Source organism: Haliotis rufescens, unplaced genomic scaffold (assembly GCF_023055435.1).
Source record: "Haliotis rufescens isolate VD_foot unplaced genomic scaffold, xgHalRufe1.0.p SCAF_2, whole genome shotgun sequence".
In the NCBI taxonomy this organism is placed as follows: Eukaryota; Metazoa; Mollusca; class Gastropoda; order Lepetellida; family Haliotidae; genus Haliotis; species Haliotis rufescens.
This window is the reverse complement of record NW_025963890.1, coordinates 74,606,522-74,632,237: the sequence shown is the minus strand read 5'-3', so window position 1 is coordinate 74,632,237 and position 25,716 is coordinate 74,606,522. Positions and strand designations below refer to the sequence as shown.

Sequence of the window (25,716 nt, the reverse complement as noted above, 5' to 3'; positions counted from 1 at the left end):
ATGTTTAGCATAACTTAAACCGCCAACATTTTTCGAAGATGCACAATGCACCATGTCACATGACGTCAATAATGTGCCATCTTCCCGAGGCAAGAGCGTCCACTTGCCAAAGAAACTAGGCTTTGGTATAGGCTAGTGGACACGCTTGGCTCGGGAAGATGATAATGTCCCAACTGTCGCACATTTGTAGGGTAATGTGTCGCACCTGAACTGACCGGTCAAAATGTCCTCCCTCAGTGATATGATTGTCGAACACAATGACTGTCAATAATCTAACAGTTAGGTCCTCACTTCATGTAGGTTCATGCTCCATTGAACAAAGTGAAAGACAATCCTAATGCTAAATGTATGCTTAAACGCTGAGTTGAAGATTATAGTGGCTAATTCATCAGAAACAGTGCATCTGTATATATTTGTGCTAGGGAAATTCCATGAAGATTGAAGATTATAGTAAGTATTTCTCAAGTGAATGTGTCGCTTATGAACGTCAGTTTCGCGGCCATGTGACCGACCTCTCGTCCAATGGAAAAGCGGCATACAGTGTAAATTTCACATTTAAAAATTATTCATTGACCTTACGCTATTCATAATAAATGTGGCACGTCGGCAAAGTGGTGTATATAACAGCAAATCGCGGTGCAGAGTTGCGTCCCATAGGCGTGGCAGGATCCGCTAATCCGGGGTTCGAATCCCAGATACGTCTTTAACCTTGTCAGCACCATATCTGCTCTCGTTGGTTACACCGAACGTCTCAGACATGTGTCACATTGGCCTATGTCTTACCTCAAGCCGACTGACTGTAAATCATAAATACTATACAAAGGAGCATACAACCCCAGCTATATGTGATTACACGAGCACTCAAAGCAATAGTAAAATAACACGACACCACAGAATATTTGCCACAGGTTTATTACACAAAATGTTATTGCAGTGGATAGCTTCTCTGTGCACGATACAGAGTGGTTGTCAGAAGTGACAGAAGATCACTAAAACAAGCGTCACAAGATGGCTGCCTTCTTTATGCTACAACGAGGCTGACATCCTGTCGTACCAGCAACAGCAGTTTTATAAACGCTACAAAAGGAGGCTTGGTAGAAAAGTTGGAAACAGCAGTTTTGGTAGCACTGAAATTAGAGGATAATTAAAATTTTGTTTTGTGTTTAACATTTTCATTACATGTGAAAACATGTGGTCATATTAGACACCTGACACTCTTTTGGTAGAATGGAGAACACAGTTTAGCCAAACTGTAAATAACGTTAAATAAATATTACTGTTTGAATGATATCGCAACAAAGATACACGAACAAAGACACGTACATACCATTTTAATCACGTTGTCTGGTAATTATTGGGATAGTATGACGAACTATAATTTCAAAGAGATGTAAAAAATATAGTGTGCGGAAGTCTGACCAGCAATATACACAATTTGTTTGTTAGCTAATACAATATTTAACATACTAAAACATAATGGGTAGACATGGTAGAATAAATGATAATTATCACATTTGCTCAAGATCTGATATTGATATGTACATAATAATAATAATAATAATAATAATAATAATAATAATAATAATAATAATAATAATGTCATCAGCAGCTTTTAGTCTTATTTATAACTGTGTACAGCATGTATCAATTATTTACATTTGTTTAACAATTAAGACTCGAGCGGTCATGCGGTTGCACTAAACAACACATGAAAGCATAATAAAGCAAGTGAATTCTCGAAACTATTCTTCTCCACAAACTAAGAAAGACATGATACTCCTCACTCCTGATACAAAAACCAAGATTGAGTGAGTGAGTGAGTGAGTGAGTGAGTGAGTGAGTGTGTGTCGGTGTACACCCAATCTCTTTAAAAGGGGAAAGTTTACTCCGATTTGACACCTCTCTGCGTAGAAGTTCGTGCCTGGTGAACCCTGGATGATTTTTGACTACCCCAACTAAATGGAGGATGCGTAGGTTCTTCATCCAATCACGTGACAGCTTTCTAATACGGTTTGGTTTATTACTCGACCATCTCGATTCGGAAATTTCGATTTTTACGGAAAAGAACACACGGGACACAAACAATTCTTCGAAAGTATCCGTTTGGGTGTAGATGCCATGGCGCTCAGAAACGACAGGGTGGATATCCACACCAATATAAAGCGCGGTCTTCGTTATATACCTTCGGGAAAGGTCGTTTTCGAGATACAGAAATCAGATATGTTGGTCTGAATGCTCCGCTACAATAAGCACGGATGGTCAAAACTTCCCTTTGAAAATCCCGCACATATTTATTTGTTCTTAAGACAATACAAGTGGTATGCCGGTTGCCTAGAGTTGGAGCGTTGGCAGCCTGGTTCCCTGAGTATGTTGCGCTGGCGCTACACCAGCGCAAACATACCCAGTGGACCAGACTGGGGCGCTGGCACCCTCTGTCTATTAGCCATATTCCTGACAAACCACGGCAGGGGAACCAGATAAAGCTCTGTCCACGTGGGCAATCATGACCTTGAGTCACAATGCGATCTAAGCGCTTAGATGACCGTAACTGCCTTATTATAACACACAATTAGACACACGAAAACCGTCTTGTGCTAAGATAATTTTGTGGGACTGGGCCCAGGACCCACTTGCACAAACCGATCTTAGCGCTAAGACTATTGTAAGCCTATGTTAAAGTATGCGAGCTACGATCATCTTAGCGCTAAGATCGCTTTGTGCAAGTGGGCCCTGGACCGCGTTTTCTGTGTGGCGAGCGGACACTGTAATCACTCGACCTTCAACACCTGGAAGGAGAGTCCAAATTGCTCCAATAAGGGCAATCGAACCGTAGTGTTCAGGTCGCGCTCCACGCCCCTTTCACCAACCCCACCCTGTTCATGACTAACTAGCATACACTGAAAAGATGACGAGAGGTGATTGTAATGTGAACGAGTGGCACTGTCCAATGTCTGCCTGGTTGAAGGTGGCGCGATACCAATACTGTGTACACCGACTGTGTATATAGCATACGTACCACACGTGCAAAGACAAATACCTGTCCAAAATATTGGTATAATTCCCATAATGGGTAGCACGAACGTTTTCACGAAATGCACTCACCGCATCTCCAAGACATCTGTATACCAGGTGTAACAGGGTATGTGCGTGCATATATGTTTGAGTAACGCTTATTCATAGGTTTGTGGTTAAATAATGTATACTCAGAGTCATTATTGTGGGGTATTCAAATAACGTCGCCTTTTCAAATTCAAAGAATGCAGTTCAGTTGCATCTGGTACGAACCATGTTTAATCCACATCGACTGTTACTTGTCACGTGCATGTGCTAGACCCCAGGTGTGTGTTTTGGGTAGATTCTTTCTTCACCTTCAGTCTTGCTCTTTTCATTGTTTTTAATGGTCGTTGTCCATTTTTTTCAGTTTCATAGAATACCCCAATCAGAGTGACATAGGCATTAACAACATTTGCTTCAACTGTTGTCACATTGTCAAAATACTCCGATCTATTGACGCTTGTTGGCCTATACCCTTCAATAATGACGCTGAGTATACATTCTAACAAATGGGGGAATTGGTGCATTTCAGTTGCCATGTAGTGACCTGATTTCCTATATTTGTATTGGCGACAAATGCAGAAGTCCCGCCAATGTTTCTTGTACATTCAACTTAACGTCAATACCGTTTGGTATTATCACGTGATCTCGACTCAAGACAACGTGTTTGATATGATTATTTCGTCTAAAAACAATAGTGATAAAAAGTTCAAAGCAAAATACTACAAAAATGTAGAGAAGCTACCTCACGAGAGAGAAAGAGCACGTGACTTTCAACTACCTCCACTTGATGCGATAAGTCACTAAAACTGTGGTCATTTTTGCTTGAAAGTAAACAATGATATGCTAATAATTACAGTCAATGCCTATAATTCATTATGATTAATTCTAGAACTATTCTCAACTAGAATGATGGTATATTGTTTGTTTGTTGTTTAACGCCGAACTCAGCAATATTCCAGCTATATGACGGCGGTCTGTAAATAATCGAGTCTGGACCAGACAATCAAGTGACTGACATCATGAGCATCGATCCACGCAGTTGGGACACAAAGACATGCATCAACCAAGTCAGCGAGCCTGACCAACCGATCGCGTTAGTCGCCTTTTGCGACAAGCTTAGTCGCCTTTTATGACAAGCATGGGTTGCTGAAGACCTATTCTACGCCGGATCTAGAATGATGGTATATCAACAAGAGGTAAGATGAAGCAATGCCTCGTTAACGTAAATCGAATGCCTGGTAACCCACATTTTCGGATTAACCGTACTTCAAAAGAGATTAGACAGTAGACCAAATTTCAGCTTGGGATAACTCTCTTCAGTAAACGAGGACGTCGACTTTCTGCAAACACAGCATTTCTACAAGAGTATTATGAAGGATTGTCATAGTCTTATAATGTGAAACACATCAACATTGTAGATTACATAAATCATGAAAAACTGATTAATTGTCTTGGTTCGGACACGAATGCATTCATTGTCAATGAACAATCTCTTTGATAAAGTAAAGGGTTGTGTTTTCGGAATCAGTTTTCAATCCGGAACGAAATATGGACAATATATAGTGTCGTCATCATCTCAATATTCGTTTGGTCAGTTGTAACGGTTTTCTCCGGAATGATTCTGTTCGGTAATGGACAAACTTCCTGGATGCGAGTTCCGAACTCTAAATGTAGGATCTAAATAGACATATATCATTATCATATATCTATACATATCTATACAATAATATCACAGTCATTGGTTATTTACAGACACTATATACACTGAATCAATCATGTATCAATGAATGCATAAAATTTTCATTATCAAAGACAAAGTTAACATTGCAGCATAACATAACGAGACACGATGGACAGGTGTTCGTGCAGGCTGTAGGGAATTGTATGCTACACCGTATGCTACATATGTTGGTTGGTTGGTTTGTTGTTTAACGCCGCACTCAGCAATATTCCAGCTATATGACGGTGATCTGTAAATAATCGAGTCTGGACCAGACAATCCAGTGAGTGTCATCATGAGCATCGATCCACGCAATTGGATGGGTTGCTGAAGACCTATTCTACCCCGGATCTTCCCTAAATATGTACAATAGTTAAATATAGTGAATGGGGAGATGAACACTTGTATTGACATCTTCGTGGGTTCAGGGAATATTTATCTGCACCATCGATCTCAACAACACCAGATTAAATATTAAAAATATCCATTGCTGAAATAGTAGCCAGTGAAACTAGTGAGTGAGTGAATATGGTTTTACGACGTTTTAACCAGCATTATCACGGTGGGGGACACCGGGTTCATCCATTCTAACTATGGGGGAATAGAATCCGACCTATCAGCGTGACAAGCTGTCGTGTTTTGAAATGTTCAATACTTAGACAGTAGTGAAAGGCAAGAGTGAGTGAGTGAGTGAGTGAGTGAGTGTAGTATTATGCCCTATATATCAATTTTCCAGTATTAGCACGGCGCATTCGTCACCACTCGCCCCTTTCCGTAACCTGCGGAATAACACGAGCTGGTCACGGACTGGCACGGCGGGTACACCCGAAATTGTCTTCATACATTCTACTCATGTGGGGAATCGAACCAGGATCTATATCGCCAGGGCTCGAGTTTCGGTAAACCCACACTGAGACCATCATGAAGGTAAATTCTAGATTGGTATGCTGAAATTATCATCGCATAGCATCAAGACGGAGAAAGTAACATGATATTTCACAAACGTCTCAATTTCTGAAATAATAAACCAAGAATATAACCTCTTCGTACAGACGTGACCACAGTTTACATCTACCGTTAGTCAGGACCGTTTATCCAGTCTAGACACCTAAAAACCGATTCGTCCGGATAAACGAGGCTGTATGCGGTTTGAACTTGGTTCCATCCACTTGAGAACATATGTAAAACAGAACCACTATACACTTGAGACCATATGTCAAACAGAACCACCATACACTTGAGACCATATGTCAAACAGAATCAGTCTATACGGGCCCTAACAGAAACAAATTATTGTCAAATTGCATGGTTGCATATAGTTCTTAAAAAGCATTACGTTTGAAAAATATAACTAGATCATTACGATAAGTTGCAATTTGATTAAATTGCATATGTACAAATACATCTAAAACTATGTGTAGTCGTATTTGTTGCATAATATGTAAAAATCTGGTGCGTAATTCACTCATAATTGCGATAAAACGTCTTTTCGCCACAAAAAGAATGTCAAAAACATCCCCGCCATGCTTTGCAATTATTTTGATATGCCGTTCTTTTCCTTCTTCTCATTGTTAGAGGTGGTTTTATTCCGACCAGGGCTATAGTCGTCCCCTTTGTCATCTCCCTTGCCCATGTCGAGGTTGTTGGCGAGGCCCTGCATCGAGAGGTATTTCTGTACAACCATCTCCCAGTTGACCACGTCCTCAATCCCTTGCGGGCCATGGCTGCCGCCTCCAGCACGCAGAAACCCACCTGATGATTGAACACGATACATATGTCAGTTTTGTCCTATAATGGATAATGTTATTGATACGACGAGTAAAAGGATCTATCACACCAGCGTGGCGTTTGAAAGCGTGGATACAGCGTTTTGGAGTGAATGAGTTGGGTCTTCCGACGCTTTTAGAAATATTCCAGAAATATCACGGCGGGGGACACCATAAATGGGCTTCACACATTGTACCCATGTGGGGAATCGAACATGGTTCTTCGGCGTGACGAGCGAACACTTTAACCACTAGGCTACTCCACCGCCCCCAGCGTTTTGGAAAAGGGAGGACCATTTTTATATTCTCAATAATGAAAGGAATAGAAGCATGCTAATTTGATACGCGAAGTAATACCCATTTGGTAGAGTGGTTGTTTTGTTTCTAAAATATCCACAAATGCGTTTTTGTCCACAAATGCCCAGTCGCATGGCAGGGATACTGCTGCGCACAGTCAGGCAACATTTACTTTTTTATGCAAAAAAACCGAGGCTACCTGTCAGAACCAAAATACCCAGAAACGGAGGGTCACCAAATGACATATATAGTGGACAGCATGGGGTCCTGACCTTCGGGGGCAACCTGCGTGTTCCGGCGGGCGATGTTCCGGAGCCAGTTGGCGGAGGACTGGGCCATGAGGTCAACGGAGCGGGCGTCAGCGTTGGCGTCCATGTCTTCTTCCTCGTTGATGAACTCGGACGCCCGGGAGCTGCACATCTTACCTGCGGCACAGAACGCGGGAAGTGTCATAACCTAAACTCATCATGCTTCAACCTTCCAGATTCATTCTTACTAATGTCAGATTGAGTGAGTGGGGTTTAGCGCCGCTTTTAACTGTATTCCAGTTATATCACGGCGTGTCAGCTTAATATGGGAGGAAAGTCCGAAGTGATGCAGGTCTCAGACGTTTCACACTTCGGTGAAACCCACAGGTATGGTGCTGACAAACCTAGGAATATAATTGGGGCGAACCGTGATTCGAACCCACCATCATAGGATTCTGGCGTGCCCAAGGGACACAACTCTGCACAGCGAATTGCGGCGCCTTAGACGACTGGGCCATCTTGCCACCTATTTACTAATGACAATATCATGTGGGTAACATAGTGACATACCTGGGCCAGGAACATAATTGAACGAATTCGGGATTCGAACCCACGATCATAGGTTCAGTGAAACGCGGTTATAACGACTGGACAACATGTGCTTCCACGAAGTGAACTACACGTGAATGGTACCATTAGTTAAGTGTTACCAGACGAGTGAAAGGTGTCTTACTTCCATGCTTCGCTGCCACCTTGATGTATGTGACCAGCTTGGTCAGGAGGTTCCAGGGCGCTGGCGTGGCCGACGTCTTGTTCATGTTCCTAATCAGCTTCGCCCGTCCGAACTTCCACTCCGTGTCCGACTGCTGCTGAATCCGCTGATACGTATCCGACATCATAGCAATGAGAAGATTGATGAGCACGATCAACGTCACCATCATGTACGTCCCGAACACAATCTTCACCAACGTCGTCACCCAGAACGGACTTCTATGAATTGGAGGCAAACTGTCCGGCTCCACCAAACCGAATAGGGCGAAGAACAGGTACTCGAAGGTGTCGAGAGGAGTCTGTACCACCGCCCCGGCGCTCCCGTCGCCGTCTCCTAAGGATGGGTCGAGTTCCGGCGGCGCGTACACCGGCTGATACAAGGCTGCTAGATGGAGCGTGAATCCGATCATGAAGATGAGGAGGATGACGAGGAAGCGAGTCAGATCCTTCATCAGATCTCGAATGATGATTGCCCAAGGCCCAAACAGATGGTGAAAGGATAAAAAGTCTAACAGTTGTACAAACGACAATAACAATGCCCATGCGAAAAAGTTGTTCCGCAAATATATACAAACAAACCGGTCTTCGGTTGAAAAGGCAATCGCGATGAGATGACAAAAAATTCCTATTGCACATATTGCTATGACAAAGACCCGGATCCAACCGAGCCCTGCACGGTCTCCTGGGTTGGTCAGTTCGGACACCAGAAGCCCGCTCAGCCAGGCCAGCAATAACCACTCGTACCAGTGTGGGATGAGAGAGCCTGATTTGTAGATGGGAACAAGGGGGGCAACTGTTGTCAGGCAGAATAGAATCATCAAGTAGAAGTGAGACACGAGGTACGCCATGAACTTGATGATGGGTACCTTGTTGAAGCGGTGCTTCAGCGGCATGCAGAAGATGAACCAGATTAACGGGATGAAGAGAAACGTGAAGAACAGCATGATGATTTTCCAGGTCGCCCATTGTAAGTTGCCCATCCACACGTCTGAGAGATATTTCTGAACCGACGGATGGGACACCACTTCCTTCTGTTCGTTCTCAATGAGCACATCCAGGAAGGGGACGCCGTGAGAGTCAACTGATTTCAGCAGATGCTCGGCACTGTTGGAACTGGCGGCAACAGCAAGGAGGTCTGTTGCCATGGTTTCACAATAACTACCCGCTGCTAACAAATCACGGGATCTTTCTTTTTCCTTGATTGCCAGTAGGCGGAAGTTTTTTGACATTTTTGCAGCAGTGTCAACGGGCGCGGGCGAGAGCAGGATGAACTCTTGTATACACACGTTGTTGATCAGCTTGCCACACACCATCAAGTCGAACACAAACTGGAACGATAGAAGAAACGACAGTGTTAACATACACTTTTATAACTCACTTTAGTGTTGAAGACTGCGTTTTCTGAAGTTGAGAAAAGTAATATTTTCAATGCAGTGAAGATAACACTTGATATTTCCATGCACAAAACACTTTGACGGAACTTTTTTCTTTGAAGCGTTACCTCCCCACAAAGTATCTCCCCTGAATCGTAAGTGTAAACACAAACTGCTGACTTTCTCTTTGCGTTAGTTCCACACCGCCAAGGCAAAATAATTACACAGGGTCATGCATCCTCGATAATCCAGTGCATTATATCTCCATTTTAAGATAAATACCCTGGGCTCTACCTGCCATAGTTTGGTTTTTGAGTCAACTGACGAGACGCCAAAATCGCTCTCCAATTAGATTGCAAATAGGTGCGAGAGAAATTCTATGGGACATTACTCAAAAGGAGATGATCTCAAGCGGACCGATATGTGTCTCGTGGGACACTGCGAAGTTCCACGAGACCGTGGCTGTCGTGGCGTTGCCGCAAGCGGCCTTACCTTCTTGTCGTCCATGAGGGCCCTCGTATTGTGGTCTTGTTTCATCAAGTAGCTGAGGACGTCGCTGTGGTTGGCGGCAGCGGCGTAGCAGACGGGGACCTTCCCGTCCTTTGTCTCGTTCATTGGGGACCCCCCCGACTCCATGAGCAGCATAACCACGTTGTTGTAACCGGACTTGGCGGAGAAGTGCAGGGCTGTCCAGGCGTTCTGTGAGGCAGGTAGAGTGAGTGAGTGAGTGAGTGAGTGAGTTGCTCCCCTTTAGGCCTACTGCAGTAATAGTACGGTCGAGGACATGAAGCGGGGACTTCCGGTTGTACATCTGAGGCAATACAACTCTCTGCCACCATTGTAAAGTTTGTCCCAAGGTACTTTGATGCAACTATATTATGTGTCTCATATGGAAAAATGAATTCAGGCAATGTTGTTTCTTTCCACCCAGGTTAGTTAATCCCATCCCTGACCCCGTCCCTTACCCCTTCCAAGACATTGATGTCCGCCCATTCCCCTTTCACACACATCAATTCATACTGCCCCTCACCCATTTTCACGAGGCAAGGGAGTTAACCGACTATAATAGTCTATTTTCCGCCCTTGCCGAACTTAGCTGGAATTCCTGGGCTCGATCATAGCACCACCAATGGCTATTACGAGTTATGACCCTTCTAAGTCACTCATACTGACAAATCAGATTCCACCTTGCATTATATCACTTGCATTTGCTTTAACCAGAATTGCGGCGCCCAGTAAAGACGATCTGATCGATAATCAAAATCTATATTGTGATAAAACGGGTGCATCAAATCACGTGGGCACCTTGATTCAAAACATGAAATCTGCACGGTAGTTTAAGAACCGGATGATTTCGTTACGCGATTTCGATTTGACTATGCAGAGACTCGTTAGTCCAGCAAAATACAACTCCATAATTCCAACCTAGTGCTGCAAGGGTGGAAACTGGACTTTTACAGTCAGTTAACTCCCTTGCCTCTAGGGGAGGCCCCTTACCCTATCACACACATTAATGTCCGCCCTTACCTTATCACAGGCATTGATATCCGCCCCCTGTCCCAAGAGGAGGGCGACCATCTCATAGTGTCCGTTAGCCGCCGCCAGGTGGAGCGCGGTGCGCCCTCTCTTGTCCTTGATGTGGAGTTGGGTGGTGGACTTGCTGAGCAGGAGGCTGACCACGGAGGAGTGACCACTCTGGGCCGCCATATGCAGTGGGATGGAGCCCTACACAACACAGAAAAGTTTACTCACTTGCGAAGGGAGAAAATTGTATTGCTATTTATATACAACTGTAACAAATGTTATATTTAGAATAAGACTTTCTAAGTAAAGTACCGATTCTCCTACTTTATTAGGTTGATGCCCATTCGGGATTCGAACCCACACTCTGTGTGCTGGCGATTAGGTGCCCCCCTCCCCCTTTAAAAAAAAGTACGAGAATCTCCACCTTACTAAGGAAATGTTTGACCATTATAGCGGGATTGTCCCCAAGATCCATATATCTCAGCTCCATCACAAATTTCGAACACATAATTAACAGATAATTGTTAAGTTCTTCTATCCGACAGTATGGAATGCCCCTCAACACCACATTTATAAATATGTATTTTAAAGAGCTGGAAAAAGACATTTTCCTTATTTTATTCACTTGGGTCTGCAGCTGCGTCTCTTACCTGTATGTTCGTGGGCGTGTCCACCTGCACCCCCGGGCAATTGAGGAGCAGTCGCACCACCCCCTCGTGTCCGGACTGGGACGCCAGATGGAGAGGGGTCAAGCCGTACTGAAAGTGTCACCATACGTATTGAATACGTCCTGTGTCTCATTACTTGCTAAAGAACACACCAACCCTTAACACTACAGATAATCATTAATGTTACTTTAATCTTCCGACGTTCAGGTGCAGCATGCGCTATCGGCAAGATAAGTCTCGATTTCTCTTTCCCTACTCTTACCTACACCTACCTTGACAGCCCCCAGACTGTGATGATCGTAATCCATCTACATTATTACATGTTGTGAACATCAAGATGTGTTTGCACAATCTCATTAAAATCAGACCTTAGTTCTTGCTACCACTAAAAGGGTCACGTAATTTCATCCGACCAATGAGAGAGTCACGTAGCAGATTGGGGAAGTGACAGACGGAATGTGATTTTTAACCTCGAAAAGGTTGATTCGGGGCATTCCCAAAAACGATTACGGCCGTACGACTGATTCCGTCAAAACTGACCAATGAAATGACTAACAAGGAGTGGACATTAGCCAATCAGAAAGAGGCTTTACGGCACTAGTTTCAAACTGGCGAATTCCATTCCAGACTACGCTTTATAAAAATACAAAGATCTCTACTCAATATTTCAAAAGTGAACAAAAGAAAATTCTTGAATGTCTAATAGATTGACGAGAAAGTATGCCTATGCAAAATCCCGTCCAATTCAAATGTATATCCCATTGAAGCGAGAGATAGACGATGCTTTTAACGGAATAAGTGTCGTTTGGAATGCCCCGTGTTAACCTTTTCGAGGTTCCATGATTAGAAACCACATAGCGACTGTCACTTCCCCATTCCGGTAAGCGACGCTCTGATTGGTCGGATGAAAGGTCGTTCTGACGTGACCCGTAACGGGACGTTCTCAAATCAAAGTATAGCGGTAGCGTGAACTAAGATCTGATTTTAATGAAATTGGATTAATTGTCCGTAACTGAAGCATTTAGTTTTCGACTGGTATTTAGAAATTTGAAGAACACACAAACTTAAAACTGTTTATGGATAGCAACTTTTGTCTCCATGTTTCAGGTCTATGTTGTGTCCATTCATTGGCCCCCAGTCGTAGCCACTGTGTCCTGCTAATCTTGCAATCTTTGTATCTTATAAAACGGCCCGGTTGTTTATAAACTGCCGGGCAAGAGAAACTATTTTTGATAGTGATTAAAATGAAACAAACAAGAAATGGTAGTCGATGGTTTTATGGAACTTTTATTTGCAGTGTATCTATCACTGTTTTCAGATTATTCACGTTTTCATAATGTTTGTAAATTGTTATCGTCAAATCCAACTTTCAAGTGTATAATTTCTTTTGCCCGTCAATTTACATGATGTGCCAATTGGATTAATTCAGTCATTAACAAAAAAGGCAAGGAATAGACCTGAAATGTTGTGACAAACAATGAACATTTTGTAATCCATGAATCATTTCATGTCTTCATTATAGTTATTGTGATAAATACGATTTCATAATTTTACTGCCTTTTAATTAACGGGTTCCAAAAATATACAGTACAAATAATAATAAATGTGTTAACAGGTAACCAAAGATTAAATTAACCAACATTAAATTAATTTCATTAAAATCTATGTAAACGGAAAGGTCTCCATGAATGCACAGCCTTATGACCGTACAGTGGACAAGGTATGTATCATATTGATTCGACGCCATGAGAAGTGCAAGACTGACATAGACTGACGCACATTGTGTGGTATATGGCCTGGTACATTGCTTACAAGCAAAATACCACATGCATAGATCCGACAATATATATGTGAAGAACGCCCAGCGCAAGTGATGCATATATTGATTTGATGGACAGTGTTTTGCAAGACAGATATACACGTGGGACTATATATATACGTGTGCTGAACAAACATGGAATGTATATACATTTGTGGTATACATAAAAGATATCTTTTCTTAAAATATACAATATATACTACTCATGCCATGACAGACTGACTATTGTAATATGTAGAAATCGGTTGGTCCTTAACCTTTTTTGAGTAATATAACTCTAGAAGAACATTGCTACCATGGCTTGGATCCACACAACCATTTAGCGCCTTCCATAACACTGACACTGACACTGCTCTAAGATTGCTTTGTGGAACCAGACCCAGGGACCACATGCACAAAGCGATTGTTGAGATCGGTTTGTGAACGTTGACCCTGGTATTTCAGACTTTTTTGAAGGTCATTCATTAATAAATTGACTTAATATCCAATATCCACAGGAACCGAAATTAAACACCATCTTCACTCATATCGGTGAGCTAAAGTTGGCGCTAAATCGTTCGCAAATGCCATTGACTGCATTTCATACACCATAAACAAGATGGCGCCTAGATCATTATGATTGTATACAATCCAATACAACACTAACCATACAATCCAATAAAATACTGACGTACAATCCAATACTTCATTACAATACCCACATACAATCCAACACAATACTCACATACAATCCAACACAATACTCACATACAATCCAACACAATACTCATCACTCAATCCAACACAATACTCATCATGTACTTCATTACAATACTCAGCCCCCCCCCCCCCCCCCCCCCCCACCCCACCCCCACCCCCCACCCCACTTTCCCCCAACGTCAAGCTGACATTCCGTGGTATTTCTGAAATACTGTTAAAAGCGGCATTTAACCAAATTCATTCACCCACTCTATGCTAAATAAGATCGGCAGGGTAGCCACGTAGCTAAAGCGTTCGCTCGTCACTCAGGTTCGATTCCCGACATGGGTACAACGTGTGCTCCGCGCAGTGATACTGCCGGAACTCACGTGACCAGCGAATTCCTTCACGCATTTCGTTGTACAAAACGATTCAAACTTTTGTCTCTAAGTCTATGAAGCTGAAATGGACACATTGTTGTATTAATACACTTAAGTGCTGCATAAACATATAGACCAACAGTGATGAGCCACAAAGTGTTCAAACAAACAACGGACAATTGTTCATTTAATCGCCACGAAACTTTTTTCAACAATTTTTGGTAGTAATTGTTCTGTCCATCAAGGCAGATAATATCGGTAGATAGATTTTGCTGCGCTCAAAGTATATGCAGGACATCTACAATAGGCAGAGAGACCATCTGGTACCTTTTCAACACAGAAGTACCAACTGGTACTTAAAACACTTGTGTCGTGTGCAGAAAGAAATTCAATTGTGACGTGTCAATTCACGTGTTACTTTAAGGACCTCCCGACTTCGTTTGATTCAATGAGTTATTTATATTTCTCAATGATAAAATATCCAAATGTTCCAGTTTTGGATCTATATTGTAAATAAAAAAACATCGTAATGTTTTTTTTTCAAAGAACAAATAATTAATTTGCAGTGGCATGTGTTATAGAGAACAATACAATGGTTATATATATATATGTATACGTTATGCAAGTTGAGCTGGTTGACATGCGTATTGAACAGGATTGACAAACATTTACACATGCTACATGTCGACACGTTTCTCACCTCACAACTGGTTGACAAAAAGTTCAACCATTTCATGGCCAGCTGGAAAACGGGAGAATCAATCTACAAGCATGCAGGGGGGACAGGTCAGGTGAGATACTCGGAACAGTCCATTTCACACACAGGTAATAATCTATCTACATTGCTAAGGAGGAAATCAGAAAAGGGTTTGGATATCCAGGAAGGGTCATGATCTATCTACAAGCTCATAGAATTGGAACGCAAGTATCTTGGAACGAACAGTTTAACTTGAAAAACTATAAAAATAAAAAATATCATTAATATGGTACATGTTTTTAAAGTTATATTTTTGAAGCTATTGGGATTAAGACAATGAAATACTGACGATTGCATTATTGGTATATCTGTTTGAAATTATGTTTGAGAAGATGAGATCTGTTTGAAATTAGGTTTGTGAAGATGAGATCTGTTTGAAATTATGTTTGTGAAGATAAAACATTATTTAATTGATAATCTATCTCATGTTGCACTTGTTTCCCACAATATATACTAGTATATATATATATATATACATAGGTTTGTGGATATGAGAAATGCATGTTAACATCGAAGGTTCCCAATTCTCACTATAATCACTACGGAATATGGGACAAGAGGACTGCATGTACTAGTCGCTATGTTTGACTCAGAACTAGACACTACAAGACTACAAGTACACGGAACCATGCTGGTTTCATTAGTCTAAACCAAGCATGCCTATGTTTTCTGCCCTAGCTAAGGAATGCATGCTAACATATTAACAACATTCAACTAATGTCATGCAACATATAAATTTCACTATAGTCCTGTCATGCTGCGCGGTACTGAGTGAAAAGATGGCTGCGATCGTCAAGAAAGTGTTTAAGACACCTTGATGTGTTCTCGTTACCTCTGAGTCTTTGATTCCACCTTCGCCATTCGGGGGTTCACTCTTGACCGTTGCTGGCACCTTGGTGAGCATCTCTCGGACAAAGTCGATCTGGCCAAAGTGGGCAGCAACGTGAAGCGCCATCAGACCAGTCTGGAGATTAGACGAGAGGGGACGAGATCAGACGAGAAAATATGAGGTTAGACGAGAGGAGACCAGTAGATAACAAACTTCAGAAAATAGGTACAATACAATGTTTGGTGCTTGTTAGGTTAACAGGGTACATATATGCTTATCTGATGAAACAGGTTTACTGGCGGTGTAATTATCACAGTTACTAAGGGAGTCAGTGCATGTTATATTAATATTAAACCCAGTCAGCAATAGTCCAGCTATATCAAGGCGGTCTATTACAATATCAAGGCTGACGAGTCTTAACTGGGCAAACCAACCGTTTATGACCGTAAAATCGCACACAACTGTCAAGTGACACATTGTAACCACCTGACCCTTCAATAATTGACTTTCACTTTGTGTGAGTTCATTGGAGTATGAACCTTCATAGAGTGAAGGCCAAATTGTATGAGCTTGCGACAATGTTTGGCCCTCACTCTATGAAGGTTCATGCTCCCATGAACTCACGCAAAGTGAAAGTCAATTCTTATATTTTTTCACTTCACTATTACCTCGAAGGAAGTAGGTCTAGATCTATACACAATTTTATTTAGTATCTAGATCTTTATGTGTGACTTCATGTTTACACTGACAGCCATACAAGAATCAGCTGTATCGCGGAATAAAATAGTTCCTCAAAAAGAGAGGTGACATGAGCGTATGTATGCTCAACATGCTCTACAGGAACATCTGTTGTTCTTTGTTTACATAAATGTATTCAATAATATCATTTTTGGAGGAGAAGGAATGTTTAGAACTGCCTCAGTAAGTCAGTCAAAATGACAGCGCGTCGTAATACATTTACTTCAAGTACAGGATGTCAAAATGACCGACACGAGAAATCTGACGGGAGAGAAGTTAATGAACCTGTGGCGGTTACATTTGTTGGTCACCATTGATCAATTGGCCGATCATTGAAAGGTGATTATAAAAATGTCTCGAACAGATACTGAGGTAGATTCATAGATTGCTGTAGACTGACACAGATCAAGTCGATACAACGATAGATTGGATGTGCATTTCTTTGTTTTGTTCACTAGTGACTAGGATGGGTCGAAGCGAGGATATTAGTGAACAATCTTGCAAAACACCCTGGCATTTCTTAATGTATCTCAAAACGTTGAGTTTGAGATTTAAATAAGGTCCTAAATGGTCAAAAACAACGCTTCTGTGTGTATTGCTGCTAGTGATTTCCTAGGGGTTCCCAGTTGAATGTGAACGTAGTCCGTCAGTGTTGACGTCATATCCAGGATAGTCTCGTGGCGCTGTCATGTGACCGACCTCTCGTCCTATGGAAAAGCCGTCGTGTAAACTTTACATTAAAAGATTAGATGATGTTGGTAGCTCACTTTCTTGCTTGTGGTCTTGAACGACACCCTGCCCTTGAGAACATCAAGTACGGGGACATGGCCATGTTTGGCCGCCAGGTGTATGGCCGTCATCCCATCCTGCAGCACAGAGTTAGATTTCTCAACAGTAACAACCAGGTCACATCAACACCCACGCTAATCCCAAACGCCAATACCAAGATATGTGAAACTTTCACTGTCACTGACTAAAACCATTAGTCACATGTAACCAGAACATAATCCTTGGTCCCTTTATAACAACACTGATATTACCGTTTAACATTTCTCTAAAGTTTCGACTTGAGTATCACCTATTTCAGAGTATTTACTTGCTTTAATAACCATTTACATTAAAGGCATCACATAAAACTGACGAATATGTATATTCTTTTTAGATTAAAGCGATGCTCTCTACTCTCGCCACCCTTACCCCGTTCTCGTCTGTGGGGGATGCGCCCGCCTCCAGCAGGGCCTGCACCACCGCCTTGTGACCCCCCGCAGCCGCCAGATGTAGAGCCTGGGAGTCGTTGGTCTGTCAGGGAGAGAGACGTCACCATGGTAACAGTAAAGAGGGAATGTGTAGCCAGGGAATGTGTTTTTCCACACTCATGGGATTGCGATGTCTCATGACTCGACTCAACATATGTCTTAAAAATGAATTTTACCTGACCTCCATCATCATACGTCTTAGTAATGAATGGTACATGACTTTACTCAACATACGTCTTAATAATGAATGTTACATGACTTTACTCAGCATACGTCTTAATAATGAATGTTACATGACTTTACTCAACATACGTCTTAATAATGAATGTTACATGGCTTTACTCAACATACGTCTTAATAATGAATGTTACATGACTTTACTCAACACACGTCTTAATAATGAATGTTACATGGCTTCTCTCAACATACGTCTTAATAATGAATGTTACATGGCTTCTCTCAACATAAGTCTTAATAATGAATGTTACATGACTTTACTCAACATACGTCTTAAAAATGAATGTTACATGGCTTCGCCCAACATACGTCTTAATAATGAATGTTTCATGGCATCGCTCAACATACGTCTTAATAATGAATGTTACATGGCTTCTCTCAACATACGTCTTAATAATGAATGTTACATGGCTTCGCCCAACATACGTCTTAATAATGAATGTTTCATGGCATCGCTCAACATACGTCTTAATAATGAATGTTACATGGCTTCTCTCAACATACGTCTTAATAATGAATGTTACATGGCTTCTCTCAACATAAGTCTTAATGATGAATGTTACATGACTTTACTCAACATACGTCTTAAAAATGAATGTTACATGGCTTCGCTCAACATACGTCTTAATAATGGGTGTTACATGATTTCACCCAACATACGTCTTTTTAATGGAATGTGACAATATTTCACTTAACATACGTCTTAACAATGGGATGAAACATTACATTCTTTATAGCAGATATAACAAAATAAAATTTTATACACTTTTATTGGTCATTTATGACATTGCATTAAAAGAGTTTCAAAACGTGAACTACAATCCGACAGGACCAAAGGCGACCTGCCACCTACCCTGTTCCTGGCCGTGGTCACGATGTGTTTATTGAAGCGCATCAGCTCCTTCACTACGGCAACGCTACCCTTGGCCGCAGCAATGTGGGCACACGTCATGCCGTTCTGGAAACAAAGGTCACGTGGTCAGAACAATACCCAATCAGAGAACAAGCTGCACGACCCTGTGTCAGCTGGCACGTTCTACACAAGAATCCATCTTCTCGTAATTAAAAAGTAATGTTTCTGGATATCCTATTTTTTCTGTCACTGGTATTTCCTAATATGTACAATTTATGTCACATTGGAATATGTTGTTGAAGAATTAAAATGTCTCAGTTACACAAATATTTTCTTGATAAAACTTTCCCCCTTATGTGAGACAAACAACGTCTCGTACTTATGCCCATGATACATATATAGCGTAAAACATGTAAGTCTCATCTGGATCCTACGTTAAGTGATATCTAAACTATTCACACATGACGTTTCTATACACTGTTCAGTTCCAGTTTGGACAGAACAACAAACGTGTTGCAAACGCTATATCAACATCACACAATCGGATCTGTTTAAGATGTATAGATCAGAGATCTGTTTTAACCTCAAATGCGTGTAGTAAAGACGGTTGAGAGTTAAAGATGGCATCGTCTCTTGATGAAGGGAGGGGCATGCTTTATAGACTTGCTTTGTCTTGTTAATCGCAATGTTCAGTCTCGCAATAACGGCACATCCTTGATATGCGCTTCAACGTTTGAGACGAGGCCATCTTCAAGAAGTTTAGAAAAGGCGACAGTTCAATAAGGAATTGTGAAGAGTTATTAACGTAGATGATAACATTATTACAACATTTGATATATGTTATGCCTTCAAATTCTTCCTTTGTAATTATTTCTGAAACAAATGTGTTGTGAACATGGAATAATAAAACACGACATAAATAAACACGTTTCTACACATGGATGCCTGTGTCCGACCTATCAAGCAATAGCATTCTATCTACGACGATCTACGCCATCCTCGCCAGTCAGGGCTACATTTATAACACCTACAAAATCACACTGGGTCTAATCACGGTAGTTTCACGTCGAAAAACGACAGGAATCCCTCTACCCAACCAAAACATTTCCACACACGTGCATTGTAGGCGTTTCCATAGGGCAATCCGGTCGTTTTCCGCTCGCTCCTACTAGTTCCATGATATTGTTATAGCAACGCCCTGTATGAAAATGGATGGATGACAACCAGCTACACAGATTTAGTACAGATAAAGGTTTCTACAGTTAACTACTAACCAATTCAGATTTCAATGTTTACGCACATCTTTCTACACACAGTTTGAAGAAAAGGGAAACTGTAAGTGATTGACAGAGAAAAACACGTTTAGATTTCTATTCACCCAGTAAGATAGAGTCTTTGAAGCAAATATTGGCAAATGAAAGGCGAAGAGCAGTTGTTCGAAAGTGGGAGAGTCTCCAGGGAATAAAGTCCACAGCTGTGGAGAGTGACAGCATGTATGAGGTAAAGAGAGACAGTCAGCCCTGGAGTAGTCACTATATAGAAGGATCGAAAGTAGACAGTTATATAGGCCACTATTTATAGGGAGCATAACTAGGTATATGTGTAGGTAAATATTTAGATGTAGCTAAAGCTATCCATATATGTAGGTAAATATTTAGATGGAGCTTAACTGGGCATGAGTGTTGGTAAATATTTAGATGGAGCTTAACTGGGCATGAGTGTTGGTAAATATTTAGATGGAGCTTAACTGGGCATGTGTGTTGGTAAATATTTAGATGGAGCTTAACTGGGCATGAGTGTTGGTAAATATTTAGATGTAGCATAAATAGGCATGTATTTAGGTAAATTTGTAGATGTAGTAAAATAGGCATGTATGTAGGTGAAAATTTAGATGTAGCACCAATAGGATGTATGTAGGTAAATATTTAGATGTAGCATAACAAGGCATGTATGTAGGTAAATGTGTAGATGTAGCATAAATAGGATATATGTAGGTAAATGTGTAGATGTAGCATAAATAGGCATGTATGTAGGTAAATATTTCGATGTAGCATAAATAGGATATATGTTGGTAAATGTGTAGATGAAGCATAAATAGGCATGTATGTAGGTAAATATTTCGATGTAGCATCAATAGGCATGCATGTAGGTCAATATTTAGATGTAGCATAACAAGGCATGTATGTAGGTAAATGTGTAGATGTAGCATAAATAGGCATGTATGTAGGTAAATATTTAGATGTAGCACCAATAGGCATTTATGTAGGTAAATATTTAGATGTAGCATAACAAGGCATGTATGTAGGTAAATATTTAGATGTAGCATAAATAGGATATATGTAGGTAAATGTGTAGATGAAGCATAACAAGGCATGTATGTAGGTAAATGTGTAGATGTAGCATAAATAGGCATGTATGTAGGTAAATATTTCGATGTAGCATCAATAGGCATTTATGTAGGTAAATATTTAGATGTAGCATATCAAGGCATGTATGTAGGTAAATATTTAGATGTAGCATAAATAGGCATGTATGTAGGTCAATGTGTAGATGTAGCATAAATAGGCATGTATGTAGGTAAATATTTAGATGTAGCATATATAGGATATATGTAGGTAAATATTTAGATGTAGCATAAATAGGATATATGTAGGTAAATATTTAGATGTAGCATAAATAGGCATGTATGTAGGTAAATGTGTAGATGTAGCATAAATAGGCATGTATGTAGGTAAATATTTAGATGTAGCATAACAAGGCATGTATGTAGGTAAATATTTAGATGGAGCATAAATAGGATATATGTTGGTAAATGTGTAGATGTAGCATAAATAGGATATATGTAGGTAAATGTGTAGATGAAGCATAACAAGGCATGTATGTAGGTAAATGTGTAGATGTAGCATAAATAGGCATGTATGTAGGTAAATATTTCGATGTAGCATCAATAGGCATGCATGTAGGTAAATATTTAGATGTAGCATAACACGGCATGTATGTAGGTAAATGTTTAGATGTAGCATAACAAGGCATGTATGTAGGTAAATATTTAGATGTAGCATAACAAGGCATGTATGTAGGTAAATATTTAGATGTAGCATAAATAGGCATGTATGTAGGTAAATATTTAGATGTAGCACAAATAGGCATTTATGTAGGTAAATATTTAGATGTAGCATAACAAGGCATGTATGTAGGTAAATGTGTAGATGTAGCATAACAAGGCATGTATGTAGGTAAACATGTAGATGTTGCATAAATATGAATTTATGTAGGTAAATATTTAGATGTAGTATGAATAGGCATGTATGTAGGTAAATGTGTTTAGTGAAAGTGTAAGTGTAACAGTATAGTCTGAAAGGTTATGTTTGAGAAAAAATTAGTTGAACAAATCGATAGATAGGTGATTTCACGAATAGAGGAGTACATGTATGCAGGGTCCTCTTCACGGATGGATGGACGGACGGATGGAGGGATAGATGGATAGCTCGAAACATCTATACATGTAAACATATACATGACAGATGGACATTGGGTACGTACGTACTTAGAAATATGTTCATGTGTTGTTACACAAAAGCTAAATGGAAGATGTACTGGACAGATATAGCCTGGTCGTTGTAGATAGAGTGAGTGAGTGGGTGAGTTGGGTTTAACGCCGCTTAGAACAGTATTCCAGTTATATCACGGCGTGATGGACGGATTGATGGATAGAGTGAGTGAGCGAGTGAATGAGTTGGGTTTAACGCCGCTTAGAACAGTATTCCAGTTATATCATGGCGTGATGGACGGATTGATAGAGTGAGTGAGTGAGTGAGTGAGTGAATGAGTTGGGTTTAACGCCGCTTAGAACAGAACCCACAATCATAGGCATCTTGCACTTGTACTCTGCACAGGGATAGACAGACAGACAGACAGACAGACAGAAGGTAAAAGATTCTAGTTAAAAGGCCACTGCAAACTTCACAAATATTATAAACAGGGAAGACTCTGAGGATTAATTAAATAACACTCTAGATTTTGCGCTCATCATGTTTATGCCAACACCTTTTTCATTTCAATAGTTGCTTTGAAACATAATGAACATTAGTTTTACTACAAGAGTTTTCTTTAAAGAAAAAATATATCCTAAATATAGTACCCCGAAAAGAAGTTCACTGTAACACGGATACTATACAATATCTACAGGTGGTATAACGGTGTACCATATACCATATTTAACACACATGAACAAATGAATTCACGTCTAATACTTCCTGGTAACACTAACCATCTAATACATGCGTCACATGATTAAAACATTAAAATAAACACTATACTCTCATAAATACATGGTACTACGGTTCATGGTCATCTATGCACAACGCAGCGTCGATAGATAAGTATATACTTACTTCATCCTGTGTGATTGGCACGTACAGTGAAAGACATATATAGATTGAGGCACAACATCACCTGCTAGTGTTAGTAGTGTTAGTGCTATATATACGATAGATGGTTATATACCGATGAGTGGAAATTGTGGCCATATATACAGAATCAGGAACGGTTATATAGTCAGCACTTAGTACGATTATATATAATACAGAAAGATACACAAAGGTCACACCTTGCGTGTAATTGAAACCATGACGTTATCGAAACAGCTTTAGCTGGGACAACGTTTATCCCGAAAAATCGTGTCTTCGGGCAAAACATCAAGCATTGTTTTTGAAGCAGTATTTGTTGAAATAAAAAACCATCAAATTCGCATTTTAGATGTAGTTTTGATCTGGGTGGTTGAATTATTCCAGATAACGTGGTTGGAGCTAACGAACATACTTCGCTAGATATGTCTGTATAAACGAGTCAACAGGTTTCAAGTACACATATGGTGTGTTGCGAAGTTGATGGTTATATGGTGAGATTTTAGAGATGCCACATTATATATTTGCATTCCATCTGTGTTGTTTTAGTATCAATATACCTGCATTACAAAAGCATAACGGTAGCACACTTCAACACACAACTATATTGCTGTTAGTAGCACGCATACCTGGCATTTCTAACTATTAAAAGCACAGAATGACGTCACTAGTTGTTATCAAATGACAAAATACCTGAAATTTCTAACTGTTAGTAGCAACGAATGACGTCACTAGTTATTAAATGACAAAAGAGATAACATTTCTAACCGCGAGAAGCAAAAAATGACGTCATTAGTTGTTATCAAATGATAAAATACTCGACATTGCTAGGTAAGTATAATAGAATGACGTCTCTAGTTGTTATCAAATGATAAAATACTCGACATTGCTAAGTAAGTAGATAATGACGTCATTAGTTCATATTAAACGAAAGAAAAATCTTACATTTCTAAATGTTAGTCGCAAAGAATGACGTCAATAGTTATCATTAAACGAAAGAGTACCTGACATGTCTACCTGCCAGTACAACAGAGTCATGACTAAACACAAACCATGAAGATTTCATTATCAAGAAGTTCTTAACCATAATACTGCATGTCATGACTACTGTTGCTGGTAATGAAACCCCTAGTAGCATGAATACAAATTAACCGACTCTCCATAAGTAAGTAACGTCACTTAAGAACAAAATACATGACCTTTCCAATTGTTAGTACACAGACGCCTATATACATTCTACAAACTGCAAGGATAGGGTTAGTGTCAAAAGACGTTGATAGCAATTCACCACAGAACATATTCTATTAGCGTTAGTATGACATACACTATATTATTAGTGTCTTCTAGTGTGACTAGGGTATCAGAATGTTACCGGAATACCCACAATAACAGTCCCGTTAACAAGACCGGGGTAAGTGTTACACAAACCGTTACTTACAGTGTTGGCCATAGTAACCAGTTCTGGGCGGTACTTGAGGAAGAGTTTCACAACGTCCGAGTGGTCACTTTCAGCCGCCAGATGGAGCGGTGTTTGTCCTCGCTGGAGAGTAATACGTTACAGTGAGTTAGTTTTTTAACAGTATTTCATTTATATCCCAGCGTGTCAGCTTGATGTTGCAGTGAAGACGGTTATTACATAATGGAGACAGCATGAGAAGCTGTTGATTCCTGAAGAGGTATGAACGAGACTAAGACTAAGAGGTAAGACTTCTCAGACTTAAAATCATGGTATGGTTGAGGTTGATGTATAATGTCTCGTATATTTTGCATAATCACATATCGTTGCGTCATTTTTAGATTTCAGAATGGCCAGTGATTTCCTGACTCAATAAATTGCAACTACAATAGCCTTACGTCATCACAATGGTGTAATTGGATGAAACCCATGAGCACTGGTTCAGTGTCTAGAAACATAAGATCGAACATAGGATTCGGGCACGTCTAAGGGACGTAATTCAGCACAGCGAATCAAGGCACATTAGACATTAAACATGATAATACCATAGGGATAAACATTAGCACCAATAAACATGCTATTTCAGAACTAAGGAAGTTGTTTTCACTTCTCGGACCATATGACTGAGTGGGGTATTTTTTTTAAACTGCGGCATATCTCAGTGGGCTAGCACTATAAAATCGGCACTAGTCCGGACTAGTACAAGCAGCCACACGCACGCACGCACATATTACTGAAAACGGCTACGACCGAATTAACGGAGTTTAGTTGTCTTTTTGATGTTTTGCCTGTTAGTTTCAATAGAGCCCTTCAATGGATAACTGCTGAACCCTCCACTGGTCCAGCATGGCAATCCGGATCTTGTCGGTGTACTCCAAGGACA

General features: G+C 40.5%; 1 protein-coding gene across 5 annotated transcripts in view; it reads right to left on the bottom strand.

Annotated features, from left to right (window-relative positions):
• Window positions 1-4,114: 4,114 nt before the first annotated feature.
• The window catches only part of LOC124133261 (serine/threonine-protein phosphatase 6 regulatory ankyrin repeat subunit B-like), a 134,545-nt gene continuing 112,943 nt past the window's right edge, over window positions 4,115-25,716 (bottom strand). For 2 of the 5 annotated variants that reach the window (XM_046497608.2, XM_046497603.2), the window contains exons 19-31: window positions 24,816-24,917; window positions 23,366-23,371; window positions 18,972-19,076; window positions 17,823-17,924; window positions 17,393-17,491; window positions 15,891-16,022; window positions 15,002-15,043; window positions 11,407-11,514; window positions 10,760-10,957; window positions 9,725-9,931; window positions 7,822-9,187; window positions 7,113-7,265; window positions 4,115-6,529 (exon numbers count right to left, since the gene is read on the bottom strand). In XM_046497608.2, coding sequence (XP_046353564.1) covers window positions 6,312-6,529; window positions 7,113-7,265; window positions 7,822-9,187; window positions 9,725-9,931; window positions 10,760-10,957; window positions 11,407-11,514; window positions 15,002-15,043; window positions 15,891-16,022; window positions 17,393-17,491; window positions 17,823-17,924; window positions 18,972-19,076; window positions 23,366-23,371; window positions 24,816-24,917 — 2,838 coding nt within the window. In that variant the 3' untranslated portion in view covers window positions 4,115-6,311. The remainder of the gene's footprint in view (window positions 6,530-7,112; window positions 7,266-7,821; window positions 9,188-9,724; window positions 9,932-10,759; window positions 10,958-11,406; window positions 11,515-15,001; window positions 15,044-15,890; window positions 16,023-17,392; window positions 17,492-17,822; window positions 17,925-18,971; window positions 19,077-23,365; window positions 23,372-24,815; window positions 24,918-25,716) is intronic. The other 3 variants (XM_046497604.2, XM_046497606.2, XM_046497607.2) reach the window with 3 other exon arrangements.